Source organism: Passer montanus, unplaced genomic scaffold, assembly GCF_014805655.1.
Source record: "Passer montanus isolate IOZ18808 unplaced genomic scaffold, ASM1480565v1 scaffold51, whole genome shotgun sequence".
Classification (NCBI taxonomy): domain Eukaryota; kingdom Metazoa; phylum Chordata; class Aves; order Passeriformes; family Passeridae; genus Passer; species Passer montanus.
This window is the reverse complement of record NW_024370041.1, coordinates 1,816,628-1,833,974: the sequence shown is the minus strand read 5'-3', so window position 1 is coordinate 1,833,974 and position 17,347 is coordinate 1,816,628. Positions and strand designations below refer to the sequence as shown.

Sequence of the window (17,347 nt, the reverse complement as noted above, 5' to 3'; positions counted from 1 at the left end):
GTCCTGTCGTGTTTTTATAGTCGAAGTGCCTCCCTGAGCTCAGGTATCCTCATTTTGCACATTATGGAGCCTGACTTTTGCAAAGTCACCTGGAGAAGCTGATAAAGCATCTTTGTCCACTCCTAACTGTGGGTCACAGAGCCCACATGCTATGGGATTGCAGATTTTGATAAAAAATGTGGCTACGGGGTACAATGTGAATTTCAGCATAGTAGAACCAGATTGCACAACCTTCTCCAGGACACAACAGTTCCTCCAGTATCCCACCAGGGATGCCAGCACTGCACAGTTCCTTGAGCTCCCTTTCTGCTCCTGCCTTTATGAGTGGGTCCTGCACTTTGGCCTACAAGACCCAAACCACAACACAGATGTCCTTGACTGGTTGTGAAACACCTTGCTCTGAAGCAAGAGTGCTGCACCCAAATGTGGGGAAAGGGCCAACATGCTGGCAGCTCCTTGCCCTGCAAAATCACCAGAGGTGGAAAACTCTCTGTGTGCACATTTGCAGATGAGAGGAGGTGATCCATGTGGAAGTTCTGCCTCACGTCAGCTGAGATATTGGCAATTTAGATCAGATTTAGAAAGTGGGGGAAAGAGCCCCTTTGCTGTAACAAAGATGCAGCTTTGTACAGTTTAATTTATTTACAGTCATACATTTCTGTCTTATATCTCCTTGACACGAGGCTCAAATAAACAATTCGGGGTGCATGTTTGCCTATGCAGATGCAGACATTCTGCAAACTTCCTTAGCCCCCTTCCTGGTGTAGATTCTGACTCTGACCAAGTTGTGCCTGCCTCTAAGAAGGAACAACTGAAATACTCTGATTCCTGGCCAGAACCTTGCAGTTTTTACCTAGAATCTCCCTGTTCTCTCTGTGAAAGTTCACACTTCTCTACATGAGAGGGCAGGGGACACATAACTTCAACAATCCCCAGTGATAAGCTCCTGTAATTTTTCTCAGCCAACGTAACACACTTCCCACTGGGAGGTACTCTGTACAGGGCAGTAAATGGCATTGCAAAATCCCAAATATCCTGGTCACTGCCTTTCTGGACCTGCCTGGTGTTGTCTGGGTCACCTACATGTCTGAAAGCTTTTGCTTGAATGCAGTTTTCAAACCCCAGACAAATTGTGGGTAAAGACGGACTGGGAGTAATGGGGACATTTTTTTCTGCTCAGGGTTATGTGTTACTTTCTTATGAAATGTGGTGCTTTTTGGACCTGCATGAGAGTTGGGGTCCTTTCTGAGTATCTCACTGGGGATAGGAGGAATGGAATTCCAGGATGGAATTCTGGAGAAGATGGGTATACATGAAGAACCTGAGGAATTCTGAAGAACCTGAAGAATTCAGGAGAAGGTGGGTGGACATGAAGAACCGATGAGCTCTTGCATCAGCTTTGCATCCAACCTTCCTGCCGCAGGACACCACATGCTTCCTTTTACTCAGCTCCAAAACTTTGTAGAGGTGTTTCCCGGCTTTCGCTGGGACAGCATCAGTAACGTGAAGGGCGGAGGGACCTGTGGGAGGGTGGGAAAGGCTGGAGAGGATCAGGGAAAGGGATGTGCAGCTCCTCCAGGATGCCTGGACGCAAGGCACTGCCGCCATCTAGTGACTTGGGATTCGCTGTGGCTCCGGCGGAGCCGCTGGTCCACGGCGCTCCTGGGGATGCTCTGCCAGGGAAATGCTCCAGGGACCCCGGCACAATGTGCCTCTTGTGCCTGGGACATGTAGAGGGGGACACTTTGCTGGAGAGGATGGAAAAGCTGCTCAGCAAACACGAAGTTGAGCGTTTTGCTGTGCTTGTCTTTGAGTGCTGCAACGCTCGGGGCTGAGACATGCTATTTTAGGGGGATTGGTGCAGGAAAAACCCTTAATTTTTGTTGTTATGCATGTCTTTCTGCTTCCTCAGTCCTCATCATGCTTTGGGATGCCTTTGGAGGTGGAGAGGTTGAGGAAATCCCCTGGAGGGATGAAAAAAGATGCATTCCAAAAAAGAAAAAAAAAAAAAATAATAAGAAGAGGGAAAGGCAAAGTCTGATGGCAGCTTTAGCTGGGGTTTGCAAATACAGGTGATTCCTGACATATGAGTCCAGAGACCATGAACTGTTCAGGAATGGGCAAAGTCCAAAGTAGAATTGCAAATCCCAGCAGGAATATGGAGGCAGTGAGTAAGACCAGATTAATTAGAGGCTATTACATTTTCCAGCTCTTCATCTGTTGCTGCAGTGGATGAGCCCTGACAGGCAGCATGGGCACACTCCTCCCCTCCTTTTCTTAAAAATTCAAAATAATATTAAATAATCATAGAGTGAATCATGGAATCACAGAATGGTTTGGGTTGGAAGGGACCTTAAAGATCATCTGGTTCCAACCGCCCTGCGATGGGCAGGGACATGTTCCACTAGATCTCAGAGCTCCACCCAAAATGAAATGCCACTCTAAACTGGAGTTCATGGAAATTGTAGGGCTGAGCATGGGAAAACCTCTCCAAGTAAATGGCAGTGTCATCCTGGTTCGTGTCCCAGGCTGTGTTCTGTGCTCACCTGTGACTGCCACATCAGCAGTCCCTGCACCCAGCATTAACCACTGACCTTGTTAATGAGGGTTTGTCACTGCTGATAAACCCAGGGCTTGGACAGACTTGTGGCAACAGCCTCTTTGCAGATACAAAGCAGCAGGTAACCTGGTGTAATAAAAATTTTTTTTACAGGGCTCCTGCATCCCAGAGGGAGGTAATGCTGAAGGAATCATCAATGTCATTGTAAGCTCTTCACTTGGAAAAAAAAATTGCATGGATTAATGAAGTAATTTCACATAGCTAAAACATACATTAAAAAAGTTAAACATATGGTAAGTGAATGCCCAGAGACATGAGGTCCCATGCTGGTGGGAATAGGTGAGGTCTCATTAAAGTGTGCTGGGTGACTCTTGCAAAGATGTACATTAAATACTTGCATTGGTAATAAAAACTATCAGCTTGTGCAGTTCTTCCTATGGATTTGATCCTGTCCTTGTTCCAGCTCAAAGTGTGCTCTGCCTCTGCATGGGCAAGGAAGGAAAATCCTGAGTTCACCTTGCCACACCATCATGGGAAAGGGGAGTGGTTAGAACAGAAGAGGCAAATCACATATCCTGCAGCTTTTGCCCTTTCTTTTATTTCTAATATTTCATTGTTTTGTCCAGAGATACTAATTGCAGTTTTTTGTGTCAGCTACCACTGGAGCATGTTGAGGAGCTGAGACTCTGTTTTGGAGAGATCAGCCACTCCCCTCAGCATCTAAGTAAATCATCACTGGGAGCTTCCAGTGACTCCAGAGATGGTGATGGGGAGGTTTCACCATCAATTTAGGACCAGTCTCTGGAGAAGAAGGTCCAGGCATTTGGCTTGCTGTTTTATCCAGAGCCTTCTGAAAAGACCTGGATCCACATCTGAGATGGGGACAGACCTCCATTACAGGGTGAGCTCCCCACTGCATGCCTGGTGACTACAGATACAGGGAGGACTGCAGGGCCACAGCAGGTTTGGGTGGCTCAGGCCTCATCTTTGCAATGTCATGAGGAACACTGAGCACAGAGATGTGGGGAGATGCAGGCTGGCTGGTGATATAATTTATATAATTATAGATAAATAGCTCCCTTCCTAGCTAATTTCCTAGAGGTGTGGTCTGCCCTGGCCCACTGCTTGAGCTCAGATATGTTATTAAAACGCTTCTGTTTGCTTCCTGCTCTGCTACTGTTCAACCTTCAGCAGCACCATTGCAAGCAGCTCTGTCCAGAGCCTGAAATTTACCTACTGTCTCTAACTAAAGGCCCTGCAAAAAGAGTCTTTTGGGATGTTGGGTGTAGAAAAGTCATTTTTCACACCACTGCCCAGGGCAGTGACTGGACCACTCTCCACCAGATGTTTTTCTCATTTCTCCAGTTAGAACCATAAGAATAAAGAGAGGTGATGTATTTAGTGTCAGACTCCAGTGCTTTGGCAGGTGGCATGTCCTTTGCTGCAGATGTGGGCTCCGTGGCTCATAGCAGGCTGTTATCAGCCATCCTTTGTACCTCCGCTCCTGCCTGGCTGGGCTGAAGTCCTTCTGCTTTCTCCAGCACTGAGCTGTGTCCTGGGTTTGTGCAGCCACCGGTCCTGCGCTGACTTTGCCCTTCAAAAAACGCTGATTATATTAAAATGAAAAGCAGCTAAGGAATGCACAGCTCTTCCCTGCAAAGAACTGGATTTTTTTGCACAAGCCCTCCCATGTCTCCTCTCTCCCCCGTGCCTCAGTTTCCCCGTTGATGTGCCAGGGCTGTTGGGAGGCTGAGCAGAGCTGAGTTCCAGACTGATTGTGCTTGCAAGGGATTTCTGGGGTTTCCTGACCCAGACCCTTCTTTAAGCAGCTTCAACCTCAAATTTAAGTCCAAACTCTCGGTTCAATCAGGTGTCTCCACGTTTCCCCACTCGAACTCAGAATGTCTCCAGGATTATGACCCTGGACAAGAGACCACAAGGTCTCCATGCCCTGTGCCTGATCACTCTCAGGTTAAAAGCTGTCTCCTAATATTTAACCAGATTTCCCCCGAGCTGCAGCTCGCACCTGCCGCCCCTTGCCCCGACTCCTGGCGCCGGCAGAAGCAGCTGAGCTCCGTCTCTCCCGAATATTCCCACCCCAGGCTTGCTGCAGGCCGTCTCTGCCGGCGACACCGGGAACACGGGCGGGTGGCACCGGGGACACGTTTGCCGTGAGCACAAGGGCAAAGGGTGGCCGGGCTGGACGCGGTGGCCGCAGTTTCTGTGGGCTCTTCCCTGCCGCGCTGAGGGGCGGCAGCGCTGGCCCGGGGCCTGAGGCGGGCACAGCCCAGCGGGACGCAGGGTCAGGGCCGGTCCCAGCAGCGCCGCCGGGATTTGCGCCTGTCCGGAGGGTTTAGCTCAGCCCTTCCTACGCTGCGTCAAATCCTGTCCTTAGTTTAACCCCTTTGTACAAAATCAGCCTCCTCTGAAAACGTAGCGATCTCTTTTTTAACTTAAAGCTCCAGCTTTTGCGAACAGCCCACAAAGGTTCATGACGTGCTTCTGCAGCGACTTGTGCGCCGTCAGGGCTTTTCCTCGGGCGGGAGGTGTCTCCCCGGGCAGGGTGCAGGGACAGCCGGACAAGGAGGCTCCAACCTTGGCACAAACCCAGGCAGCCTTTCCACCCTCCTGCAAAATGCCGAGTGCCCTGCGCTGACCCTGTCTGCTCCAGCTTCCTGTGGGAGGAGGTGGTTTGTTCCCTGGGGAGTTCTCCCTCTGCCCACAGGGGAAGTTTTGGAGGGAGTTCTTTTGGGATGCGGGGCTGTTGCCGGTGTGGGGGTGCTTTGGGTCGCTGGCAGTGATCGCGGTGCCTCCTCAGCAGCCATGGAGTATGTCAGCACACGGGGAGGCGCGAGGGCCGTGGACTTCGAGGGAGCCCTTTTCTCGGGCTATGCCCCCGACGGGGGCCTCTTCATGCCCCGGCACATCCCCTCGCTGCACAGGGACACCCTGCAAAGCTGGAGCAGCCTCTCCTACCCTGGGCTGGTGAAGGAGCTGTGCTCCCTCTTCATCCCGGCCACGCTGGTCCCACCGAACGCGCTCAACGGTGAGCAGAGTGGGGACGTGGACAAGGATTTGGGGGCTCTGGATGCCTCTGCCTGCCTTTCCCCCATCCTCTTCACAGCCCCCAGGAGAAGGAGCCTGCTGCACATTGCCTGCTCCTTTCTGTAGCCTGCTCTCCTCTGTCACCTTGCTGGCACTAGTGGAAAAGGTGTCCCCTGTGTAAAAATAAGGGTTCTGGTGACAGCAACAAGCTGATGTTGTGGCCCTGCTCACTGCCGGGGCTCCCTCTACGGCTTTCTGCTGCTACACGCTTGCCTAGACATGTTTTTAAATGTTCTTAACACTTATGAGCTATCTTTTCCACCAGAGGGCAGCTGCAACCTCTGTCTCAACAGCTCGTTGGTATAAAACTCGGGTTTCCTGTATTTTATGTTTTAATATAGTTTTCTGATTGTATGGCATGCCCCCTGGGATTACTTAGCACAGAGTTATCAAACAGCATGAAGCTGGGCTGGTTCATTGCTAATAACCACAAATAACCTTTAGGGTTTCTGTCACTGCACAGAGCCTTTGGTTGTGCAGAAAGGTGCCCAGGAGCACAAAGAGCACAGATGCAGGAAGCCACGGGTCAGAAAAAAACACTCCTTTCATTTAACAGGCTATTTAACCATTTTCCCTCTAGAGCTGATCGACAGGGCCTTCAGCAGATTCAGACACAAGAATGTTGTGCATATGTCCAGGCTGAAAGATGGGCTGAACATTCTGGAGCTCTGGCATGGTGTTACCTATGCATTTAAGGACCTGTCCTTGTCCTGCACAGGACAGTTTTTACAGTATTTCTTGGAGAAAAAACAGAAGCACGTCAATATTCTGGTGGGTGAGTATGACTCCTTGGAGGTAAGGTTCTTGGGCAGGCCTTTACCTTGAGAGCCATCATCCTACAGCCCTCCCCAGAGATGACCCAGCATGTTATTGCCTCATAATCTCCAGGCAATGCCAAAGTGGCTGCTCTGGCCACAAACATCTCATGGAGCATCTCTGCATCTTTTTCTTGAAGTGCAGTGATTCAGGTTGGATTGACACAGCAATTCTTTGCTTTTCTTGGTGCTTCCTCACTTTGAAACAGGGACTTCAGGGGACACGGGGAGCTCGGCCATCGAGAGTGTGAGAGGGCAGAAGAACATGGACATCTTTGTTCTGCTGCCCAAGGGGCTCTGCACCCAGACACAGGAACTTCAGATGACCACTGTCATTGAAGACAACGTCCACGTCTTTGCTGGTTGGCACTGCTGTTTGGACTGTCCACTTTCTGTCTCTGCTGTGTCAAAACCTTGACCCTAAAAGTCTGAAGGGGCCGCTCAGTGGGATTTGCAGCTTTAGCAGCTGCAGCCAGCTGGGTCATTGCTCTTACCATGCCCAGACATCTGGCTAACAGGAGACAACATCCCCAGTTTGACAACCAAGCAGTTTAAGGCTTCTTTTTCTCCTGGCTGTAGATCACAGCTGCCTCCATTCAGTTGGTTGGTGTTTGTCTGAACTAAATTCAGCACCATTTTTTGTCACTAAAATGATTTGGAGCCACCCCTTCCCTCTGTCCTCTTGCCTTCATGGGTGATCCACCTCCTACCACCGTGCTGTCCACATGGGTTGGCATCACCACTGGGTGCTTGAGCTGCTTGAGTTCCCATGGACTCCTCTGCTCAGCCTGGTCTCACCTTGGGATCTCACAAGGGGATGCAGCATTTGCCTTCCTGGCAAGTTTCTATTTGGTAGAAGCAAGAACCCAGAGTGCTGTGTCTGCAGAAACCACCTGACATCCACAGCGTGCCACTCAGGCCCTGTTCACACAGCCCCCAGGGCAGATGGGCACCTCCTGGCCACAGCAAACCCCAGGGCTTGAGACCAACCCTACTTCTGAGCAGAAACACCTCGTGCCTGATGCACTGCTGCTGGCAGATCTAATCTTTCCTTTCTCCTTTTGACAGCTCATGGGAACAGCGATGAAATCGATGAGCCGATCAAGGAACTGTTTGCTGATGTCGATTTTGCTGGAAAATACAACCTGATGAGCTTGAATTCTGTCAATTGGTCCAGGATTATGGTGCAGATTGCCCACTACTTCTATGCTTACTTTCAGTGCACCCCATCCCTGGATACCACCCAGCTGCCAACGGTGGAAATTGTTGTGCCAACGGGAGGAGGAGGAAATATCACGGGTAAAGGGAAAAAGAGATGGGTTAGATAAGAGAGAGAGAATGCTCTGATCTATGGACCAAAAGCACTTTGCAGATACTGGGTATTGCTATTTATTAAAACACCCACTCTCTGGTAGGATTTCTTCAGAACCACTTATATTTTATTACTCATGTATGGTTATTACTCAATTTAGGTGTCACTGATGATTTGCAAGGTGCAGAAAAACCCAAACCACTCTTTGATGATGACTGTAACTATCTTGAGGATGGGCACATTAGGAGAGGACAGAATGCGTTTGATGCAGAAAAGAGGGAAAATGCTGTGGCTCTGATTTCTTAAGTGAGACATTAACAGAGGTGTGGAGTCCTGCCTGGTCCTCTCTGGTTTGCATGGTAATGCATGGTCAGGACAACCACTCTTAATTGCATAATCTGGCCTTCTAAATGAGAGTCCTTGATGCCTCAGTCCCAAAATAGGTGTAGAACTGTCTTATGAAAGCAGTGAAGGATTTTATATATTCACTGCTCTTCCAGGCTGCCATCAGAGAGGCAAAAACCCAAAAACTTCATCTCTCCTGCTTGCCTGTCAGCTGCCTGAACTCTGTGTCCCCTGCCTATCCACCAGCAAAAGTGGAGATGAGCAAGGGTCTGTGTTCAATGTGGAGCGTTGCATCCCTGGATTTTAAAGTCAGATATCTCAGAGTCCACTAGGGAATATCATTTGTGCCTGCTTCTGAACTGGATGCTCAATGAATTTGTACGATGATTTCTTTGCTAAATCTTCTTCAACTGTTTTTTCATCAAGCACTCATGCATTTTTTCACTTTTTTTCCCTAGCTGGCTGTATTGCCCAGAAAATGGGTCTCCCAATTAAACTTGTTACTGTGGTAAACAGCAATGACATAATTCATAGGACTGTTCAACATGGAGATTTCTCACTGGCAGAGAGCGTGAAGGCTACGTTAGCATCAGCCATGGATATCCAGGTATGTAGTGAACTGGGCAAAATGCAAAAATAGACGATATTGCTGTTTTTTTTAATCTTGTACTCTGTTCTGCCTGTCAAATTCTGCCACTCGATGCATTAGGAGGTGTGACTCATATTGACCATTTATGCTACAGACTGCTGAGCTGAGATAGATCAAACTCCTTCTCCCTCACTTTTCAGGGTCTGACTTTCTGATCTTCGTTGTTGAGTTGAGGGTTTCTGGGGATCATTCTGTGCAAGTTTAGCAAGACAGGGACATTTCTACAACACGAGACAACTAAAGAAGTAAAAATGCCATCATGTCAGAAGGGTTTTGTTGATGTTTCTGAAAAGCTCCACAAAGAGCAAGAGGAGAGACTAGGAAGGAGGTAGAGAAGTCCAGAAGAAATGTCTTGTTCATGGCTGCCTGCAGCTTGCTCAGAGCAAAACAAGTCCCAGCAGGCAGGGAAAGGCCTTGGAGAGAAAAGTCATGGAGGTACAGAAAACAAACACCTGGAAGCACATACCTCCCTTTTCATTCCCACCCTGGGATCCCCAGGGATTGGATCTGCTTCCAAACAAGTGATCAAAGTGGGAAACCCTTGGTGTTGAATCTCTGTGGTCTTAAGCTACCTGGATTTTCCAAAAGTTATTCAAACACACAGGGAGGACTTGGGAGTCTGGAGGGACTGCCATGCTTTGTAGTCACTAAGTCGCCATGTTCCTTTCAGCAGGCTGTGCTCTGCAGCTTGGCTTTCCTCCTGAGCCAGGAACTTGTGGGGCTTCTCAGAGCTCCAGGGATAACTGGGGTTCTCTTTCAACCCATCTCCCTTCAGTAGCACTGGTCAGCAAGTGCCAGACTTTGGGATCTTGGGGGCAGAGTCAGGTGAGGAGATTTCCTGAGATTCCTGAGGAGCTACATGAGTGAATCCCTCTGCACATTCCTCTCCTTGGCTGCATGGGATGTCACTGTTCACATATCTGAAGCATCCATGCAAATGTTTCTGTAGCTAAAGAGAACACTTGTTCTGGAGGGGAATTTAGGAGGTCTCTGTTTGGGACTTGTTTAAAGCAGGTTCAGCCTTGAGGTCAGGTGGGATTGCTCAGGGCTTTGTTCATTTGGGTATTGGAAACCTTCAAAGATGGAGAGTGCACAGCCTCCTTAGGTTGCTGCTTCTGCAGTCTAGGATAAGGCAGAGAAAACTTTCCTGTTAGATGCTGCCTGAAGAGTTGAAGGTGAAGCAGAAAGTCTGGTGTGGATGAACCTTGCAAGGAGCAATCCCAGGACAGTCCCAGCAGACACCGTGTCTCTGCAGCCAAGCAGGGGCTTTTCTCTGTCCTTGAGGTCAGGAAGAACCACAGAGCTCATAGCCACACTCCAAAACTTTGTCCCCAGCATGACCTGGCCTCCAAACTGGGCCTCAGCATTCTCCTGGAGAGCTCTGGTGGTGTGGGAAGAAGCAAAAGCCTTACTTAGATGGTGAGGCTGGTACTTCACCAGTGCCCTGGCCCAGTTCAACTTACAGGTGTCAACATAGTGTTCTGTAATGGAAACCATAAGGCTGGTGGGAATGGAGGGTGAAGGGGAAATGTGGGAAGAATGTGGGAAGGATGTGGGAACAGCAGAAAGAAGGACAGGAGAAAGGGTGTCAGGAGCACAGTGTTGGAGGCATGTCCAGGAGCAAGTCATGGAAGTCCAGGCACACTGACCTGTATCTTCTCAGGACAGCCTAAAACAGGGGACAGCCTAGAGCAAAGGGCAGGGTACACCCAGACTAGACTGAAGATTAGAGGCTGGAGGCTCTGGGAGATGATGGTGGGAAGATGAAGAGCAGAACTGAGCCCATAAGACACCCAGATAAGGACACAAAAGGCTGAGTAAGTCCTGATGACTCGACAAGGTAGGACACAATGGAGTGACAAAAGGTGACAGGTAGTGTCAGCTGCTAAAAATTATGAAGAGTTTGTCCAAACCCAGCACTTGAGCCCAGGAGGTGAGATGAGGACTCTGTAAATTGGTGCCCTTGTCCTGTCTGTCCCTACAAAGTATCTCAGCCAAACCACCTGGATGAATATTTCTTGGTGCTTGTAAATGTGCAGGAATGAGACAGGGCAGAGAAGTTGGTTTGGGACCCTCCTATATGGTCTTGCACAGAGTTCTGCTGCAGTGTTGCAATGCTGATTGCTACACAGCCATACAGGCCAGTCAGGCCCTATATGTGCCCTATAAATTCATGGAGATTATCAGGCAGCCCTGCAGCGAGCCGGGTGTCTCATTAAGTCACGCAGGAGCTGGGTGACTCACAGCAGCATCTGCAACACTGAGTAAACAGCTGGATATGTCTGGTTCTCCAATACACAGTGTGTTATTAGCCTGGGCTCCTCACAGTGATGGTACAGATGTGGTCAAGCTGTTGATTCATCAGCCATCCCTTCATTTTCTGTTTTAATCTGATGGTCACTGTCAGACTGCTCTGACAGGTCAGAGGTTCAAAAGACATTGTGTTCCCAAAGACTTGTCCTCGGATATAGGTGAGCAAAGGGAAGACAAAAAGCCCACCCTGGCTTCCACCAAGAAAAACAGTGGTAGGACCTCAGCCCTAATGAGACATCAGAGAATCCACAAGGATGCTTCCCCCTCTGTTTGAATTTCCTCACCTCTTGCCTTGTTGTCCCAGGAGCCTTACAATGTGGAGAGGATCCTCTGGTTGCTCTCAGGCTCTGACAGCCTCCTGATAAAAACTCTGATGGAGCAATTCAACATCTCAAAAAGGCTGAAGCTGCCAGAGGATTTGCACAAAAAGGTCAGTTCCTCATCCATACAACACTCTGTCAGTGTGTGTGTGTGTGTGTGTGTGTAAGATTATTGCTACCAGGTATTTCCAATTCATTTTCAGAATAAAAAAAAATCATAGTGGAGAGTATGCAACCAAAAATTTAAGCATGACTCCAGAACAGTTTTATATCAATATGTGTGCATGGAGATACTAAAAATCCCTTTTTATTTTTTTTAAAGAATGCTCTGTCTTTTTCACAAAAGTAACTTAAAAATTACCCGCAGTCATTTAGGTAGCATATGTAATTGGCCAGTCCTTGACCATGCCCTGAGGCATTGTACAGTGGATGCTGGCACAAATTGGGTGTTTGGGAGTGGGTCTGTTGAGTTTGGTGCAATTCAGCCTTGCTGTTACAGCAAAGGGGAGCACAGACACAAAGCAGAGAGAGATACAAGAGAAAACAAAAAATCTGAGTTGTGAGAGGGCCAGGGGCAAAATCCTGCCTTTTCCTGTCCAATTTCCAATGTGCTCTCCCTCACAGAGCAGCCTTTGCCCAGTGCCTGCTCCTGCTTGTGCTGCAGAAAGATAAATGCTAAACAATTTTGTTATTAAAAGCAAGAAGAGCTGTTACACTGAGATGGATTTTACAGAAAGTCCCTCAGAGCATGGAAATAGCAGTGCGGGAGGAGGAGCTGAGCCCTGGCTCCTGCTCACCCTCACTCACAGCACCTGTGGGTGGAAACCCCTTGCCCACACTCCATCCCTGTGGTTTATTCCAGCAGTGCCTCATCCCCAGGCTGCAGCAGACCCCCTTTTCCTTCAGTCTCTGGGGGAACCCATCCTCCAGCCTCTCTACTTCCACCTGCTTTGCTGAGTGCCTGTGACACAAAGCCAGCTGGGCACACGTTGGGTGGTGGAGCCCTGTGTGAACTTCCCTGTTTCCCCACAGCTCTCCGAGACCCTGGGATCGTGCTCAGCCTCTGACCAGGACATTGTGGGAGCCATGCGGCGCTGCTGGGAGGAGAACCAGTACCTGCTGTGCCCCCACTCTGCCGTGGCTGCTCACTACCACTACTCACAGCCACACAGGTAGGGAGAGCCATGGTCAGGAGCACCAGGGGCTGCACCATCACTATCCCCTTGCTCCTGCAGCATCTCCAGCCCCAGCTCGCTTACACCATAAATTTTCTTTGCTTGTCTTTCCTTTGCAGCATCCCCCGGTGTTGCTTGGCTCCAGCCTCTGCAGCCAAATTTCAGGATGCCCTTCTCCGAGCTGGCCTGGCTCCCCAGATCCCCCCTGAAATCTCTGCCCTGTCAGCAATGGAGACCAGGTCCACTCCCCTGGAGCGGGGACAGGACTGGGCACAGGTGCTCCGGGGCCGGATTGAAGCTGTGGCACAGCAGTGGGAGGCACAGGTGGGTCAGTCTGCACCCCTGGGCAGGTAGTCACATGGACCTGACTGCTGGGCACAGCTGGACAATGCCTCCCAGGGCTCATTCTCCCCTCCCAGAAAAGCCCTGTCTTATGCTGGGAGTCTCCATGCAATGATGTATTAGCAAGAATTCACTTCCCTCTGTAATTGTCTATCTCATGACACTTTCAGTAAAGAGTTCAATTATATGGACAATTTCATTTCACTAAAGAGCAATGCAATTGTATCCCTTTTTCCTAATAAATCATAAAATCTGATTGAAACTCTGAGTAAACCTGGCTGTTCCATTATTACTGTTCCATTATTCTGCTGTTACAGAAAGCGGTCAGCACTACCCACAGCTGCCTGCCTCTTGAGCATTATCCAGTGATTCTGGCTCTGTGCTGGGGTGTTCAGCCAAACAATTCCAATATCACCCAAAATGCTCAATAGGAAGCACATACAAGAGTGGAGTGGATCCACTTTACCCATCCCTGTAATTTAAGCAGTGCCAGGGATTGTTCCCAGGCATTGAAACTTGCTCTGAGATAGTTTTAAATAGCAGATGTTTTCCCTGGACAAGTTTATCTTAAAGAGCTGCTTTCCTGTGCTGTATCTCACAGCTTTTGGTCCTAGTCCTGCTTCAGACTCTTCCCAGGCAACTTCCACTGTAACAAGTAGGAAATGGGAAATTCCCTTTATCTTCTGCCTGAAACTTCAGGTCTTTCAATACCACGTTCTCATCATATACATATAAATACATAAATACTTTGTGTGGGAGCTGCCTCCACAAGTCATGCATCTGGCAGGAATCTCTTGTGCCTAAAAAAGGGGAAAGAAAAATAGGAATAATTATACCAGGGGGGAAAAATCCCCCTTTGCCATCAAAAAAAAAAATTCCCCCTTTGACATCAAAGGAAGTCCTGTAATGGGAGGATTAATTTGAAGGTTTAGTGGCATTTAACAGGGTAAAAGTAAATTCTGTGAAGTGATTCAGCTTGGGATGTTGCAGAATGTGCGGGAAGAGTGGGAAGCTTGGCCTGGGCTGCAAACTGCCTTGCTGGCATCCAGGCAGCTTTTTCCTTGGCTCCCTCCAGCACAGCTGGCTCTGTGCCACCTCCTTCCATCCCACCGAAACCCTGCAGGAGAGGAGGGACCTGTGCCTCCTCCAGGGTGGGGGCTGAGGCTGCCCCATCCCAATTATCAGGGATGAGGGAAACAGCTTAGCTGAGAATGATGTAAAACCCACAGGACTTGGATGTTTTTGATGCTAGCAGCTCTACTTGCATGGATTGAGCAGCTGGGAGGTGGGGTCCAGGAATGATGTTTCATGAGGCCATCATTTACCCTTCTTTAAGAGCCAAACCAGCAAAACACCTCTCATTTAAGCAGCACCTTCATCCTCACCAATAACCCTTTCCCAAAGCACAGCTTTGCACTGGGGGTGGTGCAGGACATCTCTGGGCGTGGCAATAAAAAACTTCTCCATCCCTTTTGACCCCCATGATCAGCTTCCCCTTTCACTGATGCAGTTGTTATGCTCATTGGACCCCATTGCCCTTAACAGCTGCCTCCCCAAATCTTGCTGTTCTCAGCCAGGCTCAGTTGCAATTTAGCCCTTAATCATACCTCAAGGCACCTTGAGAGAGGGGAGAGGCCTGAAATTGCACCCAGTTCTGCACCCAAGTGACAGGTTGCAAACTTGGCTGGCAATTCCCCAGCCCCTCACTTGGGAGCACTGTGAAGGATGGGGTGAGTGGGGCTGGACTTGCAGCCTGCCAAAATCCTGGTGTGTTTTGCAAGCAGAAAGCGTGACGAATACATTCCATGCTCCCATCCCAGTGCCCTCAAGCAGTAGGATGAGTAAAGGGTCCAGCCTCATTGCAGGGTGAAAAGGAGTTTAATTCTCAACCATCCCTGAGGGTACCCTTATGGGGTGAGGATGCTACATCTCCCCCAGCCCAAATCAGACTTTTTTCAGGGCAGGACACTATGAAACCCTCTCTGAGATCTCTGGAGCAGAAGAACAGCAGGAAAAGCCTGTTCCATGCCTGGAGCCAAGGCAGAGGGAGCAAGACAGGCTTGCCTTGCAGGGGGCTGTGCTCCCACAAAGGGCAATGCACAGCCACGTGTGCCAGCCATGGGATGTGGGAATGAACCTGGCTCCATGGGTGTGCTTTGTCCCACCACCTGCTCAGGGACCATGGCATCAGTGGCCACTCTCACACCAGGAGTTCCCACTCTGTCCCCAGAACTGGTGCTTGGGGCTCTGCCTGCTCATCCTTGGGTCTCTGGCTGAGAGGGAAGGTCAGCCTGGCTTGATAGAAAGATGGAAAATGGAGGGAGGAAAGTCACACAAAAAGTGGTACCTCCTCACCCAACACTGATGGGTGGCTGCAGGCTCTGGCAGCTTCACATGTTCCCTGGGTTAATGGTATTTTAGTCCTGCACCTTCCAGAGCTGATCGCAAATCCAGGACAGGCTTATCAAATAATTGATCTCATACATCAACTGCTCGTGCTTTTCTCCAGCAAAAATTCCAGTTTCAGGTCCCTGACCCCAAGCCTGTCTGACATGTTATCCAGGAGAGAGTGATGCCCACAAACTGGTGACCATACTCCATGGGTACACTGTATTCCCCCACTGAGGGACATGGCTGGGACATGTTCCCAACTCCTACCTCAAGGAGAAAGTCTTAGGAGAAAGTCTTAGGAGAATGTCTTAGGATGGAGATGCAGTGTGTTGAGATAGAGGAATAGGGTCATAGCTCAGCTGGAGTTTCTACTCAATAACTCACATGTTCCAAAGCAACTTGCTGTCCTGAGCCAAACTTATTTGTAGTTGGTGTGTCCAACAAGGGATTGGGGCACCTGTCCTCGTGTGGTTTGGGATGTGTTGGACTACAGGTGGGGTCTGCCCTCTAAGCCATCTGCCTCTGTGCCCCATGGGGACTTCATCTGCCAGCAGAGCCGTGCTGTGGTTCAACACTCCAATCATTGAGAGTGCCATTAAGAGATCTACTTGCTACAGGAAGACATGGGATGACTACTGCTCTGCCTGAGATAAAATTGTGAGGAATATAAAATCCTGAAGGAGCTGTGGGTGAGGAGTCTCTTTCCCATGAGCAGAGCAGTCCAGCCTTCCCCTGTGCTTTGTCACAATGTCCATCCCCATCTTCCAGCTTGTGGCCACACAATGAATTGATCTTTGGACAATTACTCCACTGACTGGGCTGTCACGTCCTTCTACTCCATTTATGAGCTGGGAGGAGCCCACAACGTGGTGAATTATATGCCAATGCTTTAAAACAGTGTTCTGAAGGTTTGGGAGCTGAATTATTATTTATAATGCCCTGGGGGCCCCATGTAATTTATGGACAGGTATGAAGACAAGTAGACGCTCAGACATGGGGATGAGCCCGGTGTAAATGCTGAGATAGAAGGATAGATAGATGGATGGATGAAGATAAGCTTCTTGGCCAAGAGAGCTGGAGATTGAAAAACTGGAGATGGAGGAGGCTGCTCAGACATCTCTGCTCTCCTAGGGTGACACCTACTATCCTACTACTCTCACTCTGAAAAATGTCATCTCGAACGTGGTGCAAATAATTTGTTTACTCTTATTTTTTTGAATTTATCCAAAGTGCAAGGAAAAAAAAGTAAAAAGGAATTGCTTTGTTGTTGCAATTTGCTGCTAGGCATTCCTATGTGTGCTAATGATAAGTATTAATTAAATAGTTTTCTGTTGTCTTTTAAATGCAGTTCTTTCAGGCTGTAATTAAAAACAGACACCCAGCCCTTTCTGTCTGCATAGGAAGAGGCAGGTAGGCCTCTGGAGCTCTGCACTTCTTTCCTTGTAACAGGAGAGAAGTGGAAAATGAGGCAAAACCAGTTTCCATTGAAAACTCACTACCCTTGACAGGGAAGGCAACCAGCCCAAGGAAATTAAAGGAATGTGACTTCCAAGATCTCAGCCCTGCAATCAAAGTAAGTTTATTTGCCCTTAAGATCTTTCAGCTTCATACATTTAAAAGGCAGAGGAGATCACTTTGTTTGATCTCTGGGCTACACAGGCTGCTGAACATCCTCCTGATGCATTCACCATGCCCAGAAGAAACTTGTTGCCTTATGAACATTTTGATCTGAGTAGCTGGAGATAGGATTCCATCCCTCTCACTTGTTTCTTTCTTTCCCCAGTTTTTTTTCACTCTTGCTGTGAAAAACCAGGCTCTGCTGTAAATCCCCATCCCTGTGCTGCTCTTCTGGTCATTATAATTCTCCCAACTTAGAGTGTGCTGCTCAGGGAAACTGGAGCTCTCCCCAGCCCTGCTGCCCTCTCCCTTTCCCAGCTTCAAATAGACTAAAGCCCTCTAGAAATGCAAATAAAATGTCAGATACTCACATGATGCAAAGCAACCACCAAATAAAATTTCC

The 17,347-nt window shown here is 48.9% G+C and overlaps 1 protein-coding gene across 10 annotated transcripts; it reads left to right on the top strand.

Annotated features, from left to right (window-relative positions):
- The first annotated feature begins 4,592 nt into the window (after positions 1–4,592).
- THNSL2 (threonine synthase like 2) lies at positions 4,593–13,198 on the top strand. Of its 10 annotated transcripts, none has more exons than XM_039723973.1 (9): positions 4,593–4,731; positions 5,382–5,606; positions 6,246–6,440; positions 6,690–6,842; positions 7,549–7,779; positions 8,596–8,744; positions 11,404–11,529; positions 12,452–12,591; positions 12,714–13,198. In XM_039723973.1, exons 2-9 carry the CDS (start codon positions 5,384–5,386, stop codon positions 12,946–12,948), a joined length of 1,452 nt encoding a protein of 483 aa, XP_039579907.1. In that variant the 5' UTR covers positions 4,593–4,731; positions 5,382–5,383; the 3' UTR covers positions 12,949–13,198. The 10 variants fall into 10 exon arrangements, with proteins under 10 accessions (XP_039579907.1, XP_039579908.1, XP_039579911.1 ...); XM_039723974.1 differs by having other exon boundaries at positions 4,603–4,731; positions 5,379–5,606; XM_039723977.1 differs by lacking the exon at positions 4,593–4,731 and adding an exon at positions 4,955–5,047.
- Positions 13,199–17,347: the final 4,149 nt, after the last annotated feature.

Excerpts from the sequence above, each read along its gene's own strand:
- THNSL2 (XM_039723971.1), top strand. The coding sequence starts at position 5,052 with ATGACGTGCTTCTGCAGCGACTTGTGCGCCGTCAGGGCTTTTCCTCGG. Across the intron at positions 8,745-11,403 it reads CATCAGCCATGGATATCCAG|GAGCCTTACAATGTGGAGAG; the intron begins GTATGTAGTGAA and ends TTGTTGTCCCAG. Across the intron at positions 11,530-12,451 it reads CAGAGGATTTGCACAAAAAG|CTCTCCGAGACCCTGGGATC; the intron begins GTCAGTTCCTCA and ends GTTTCCCCACAG.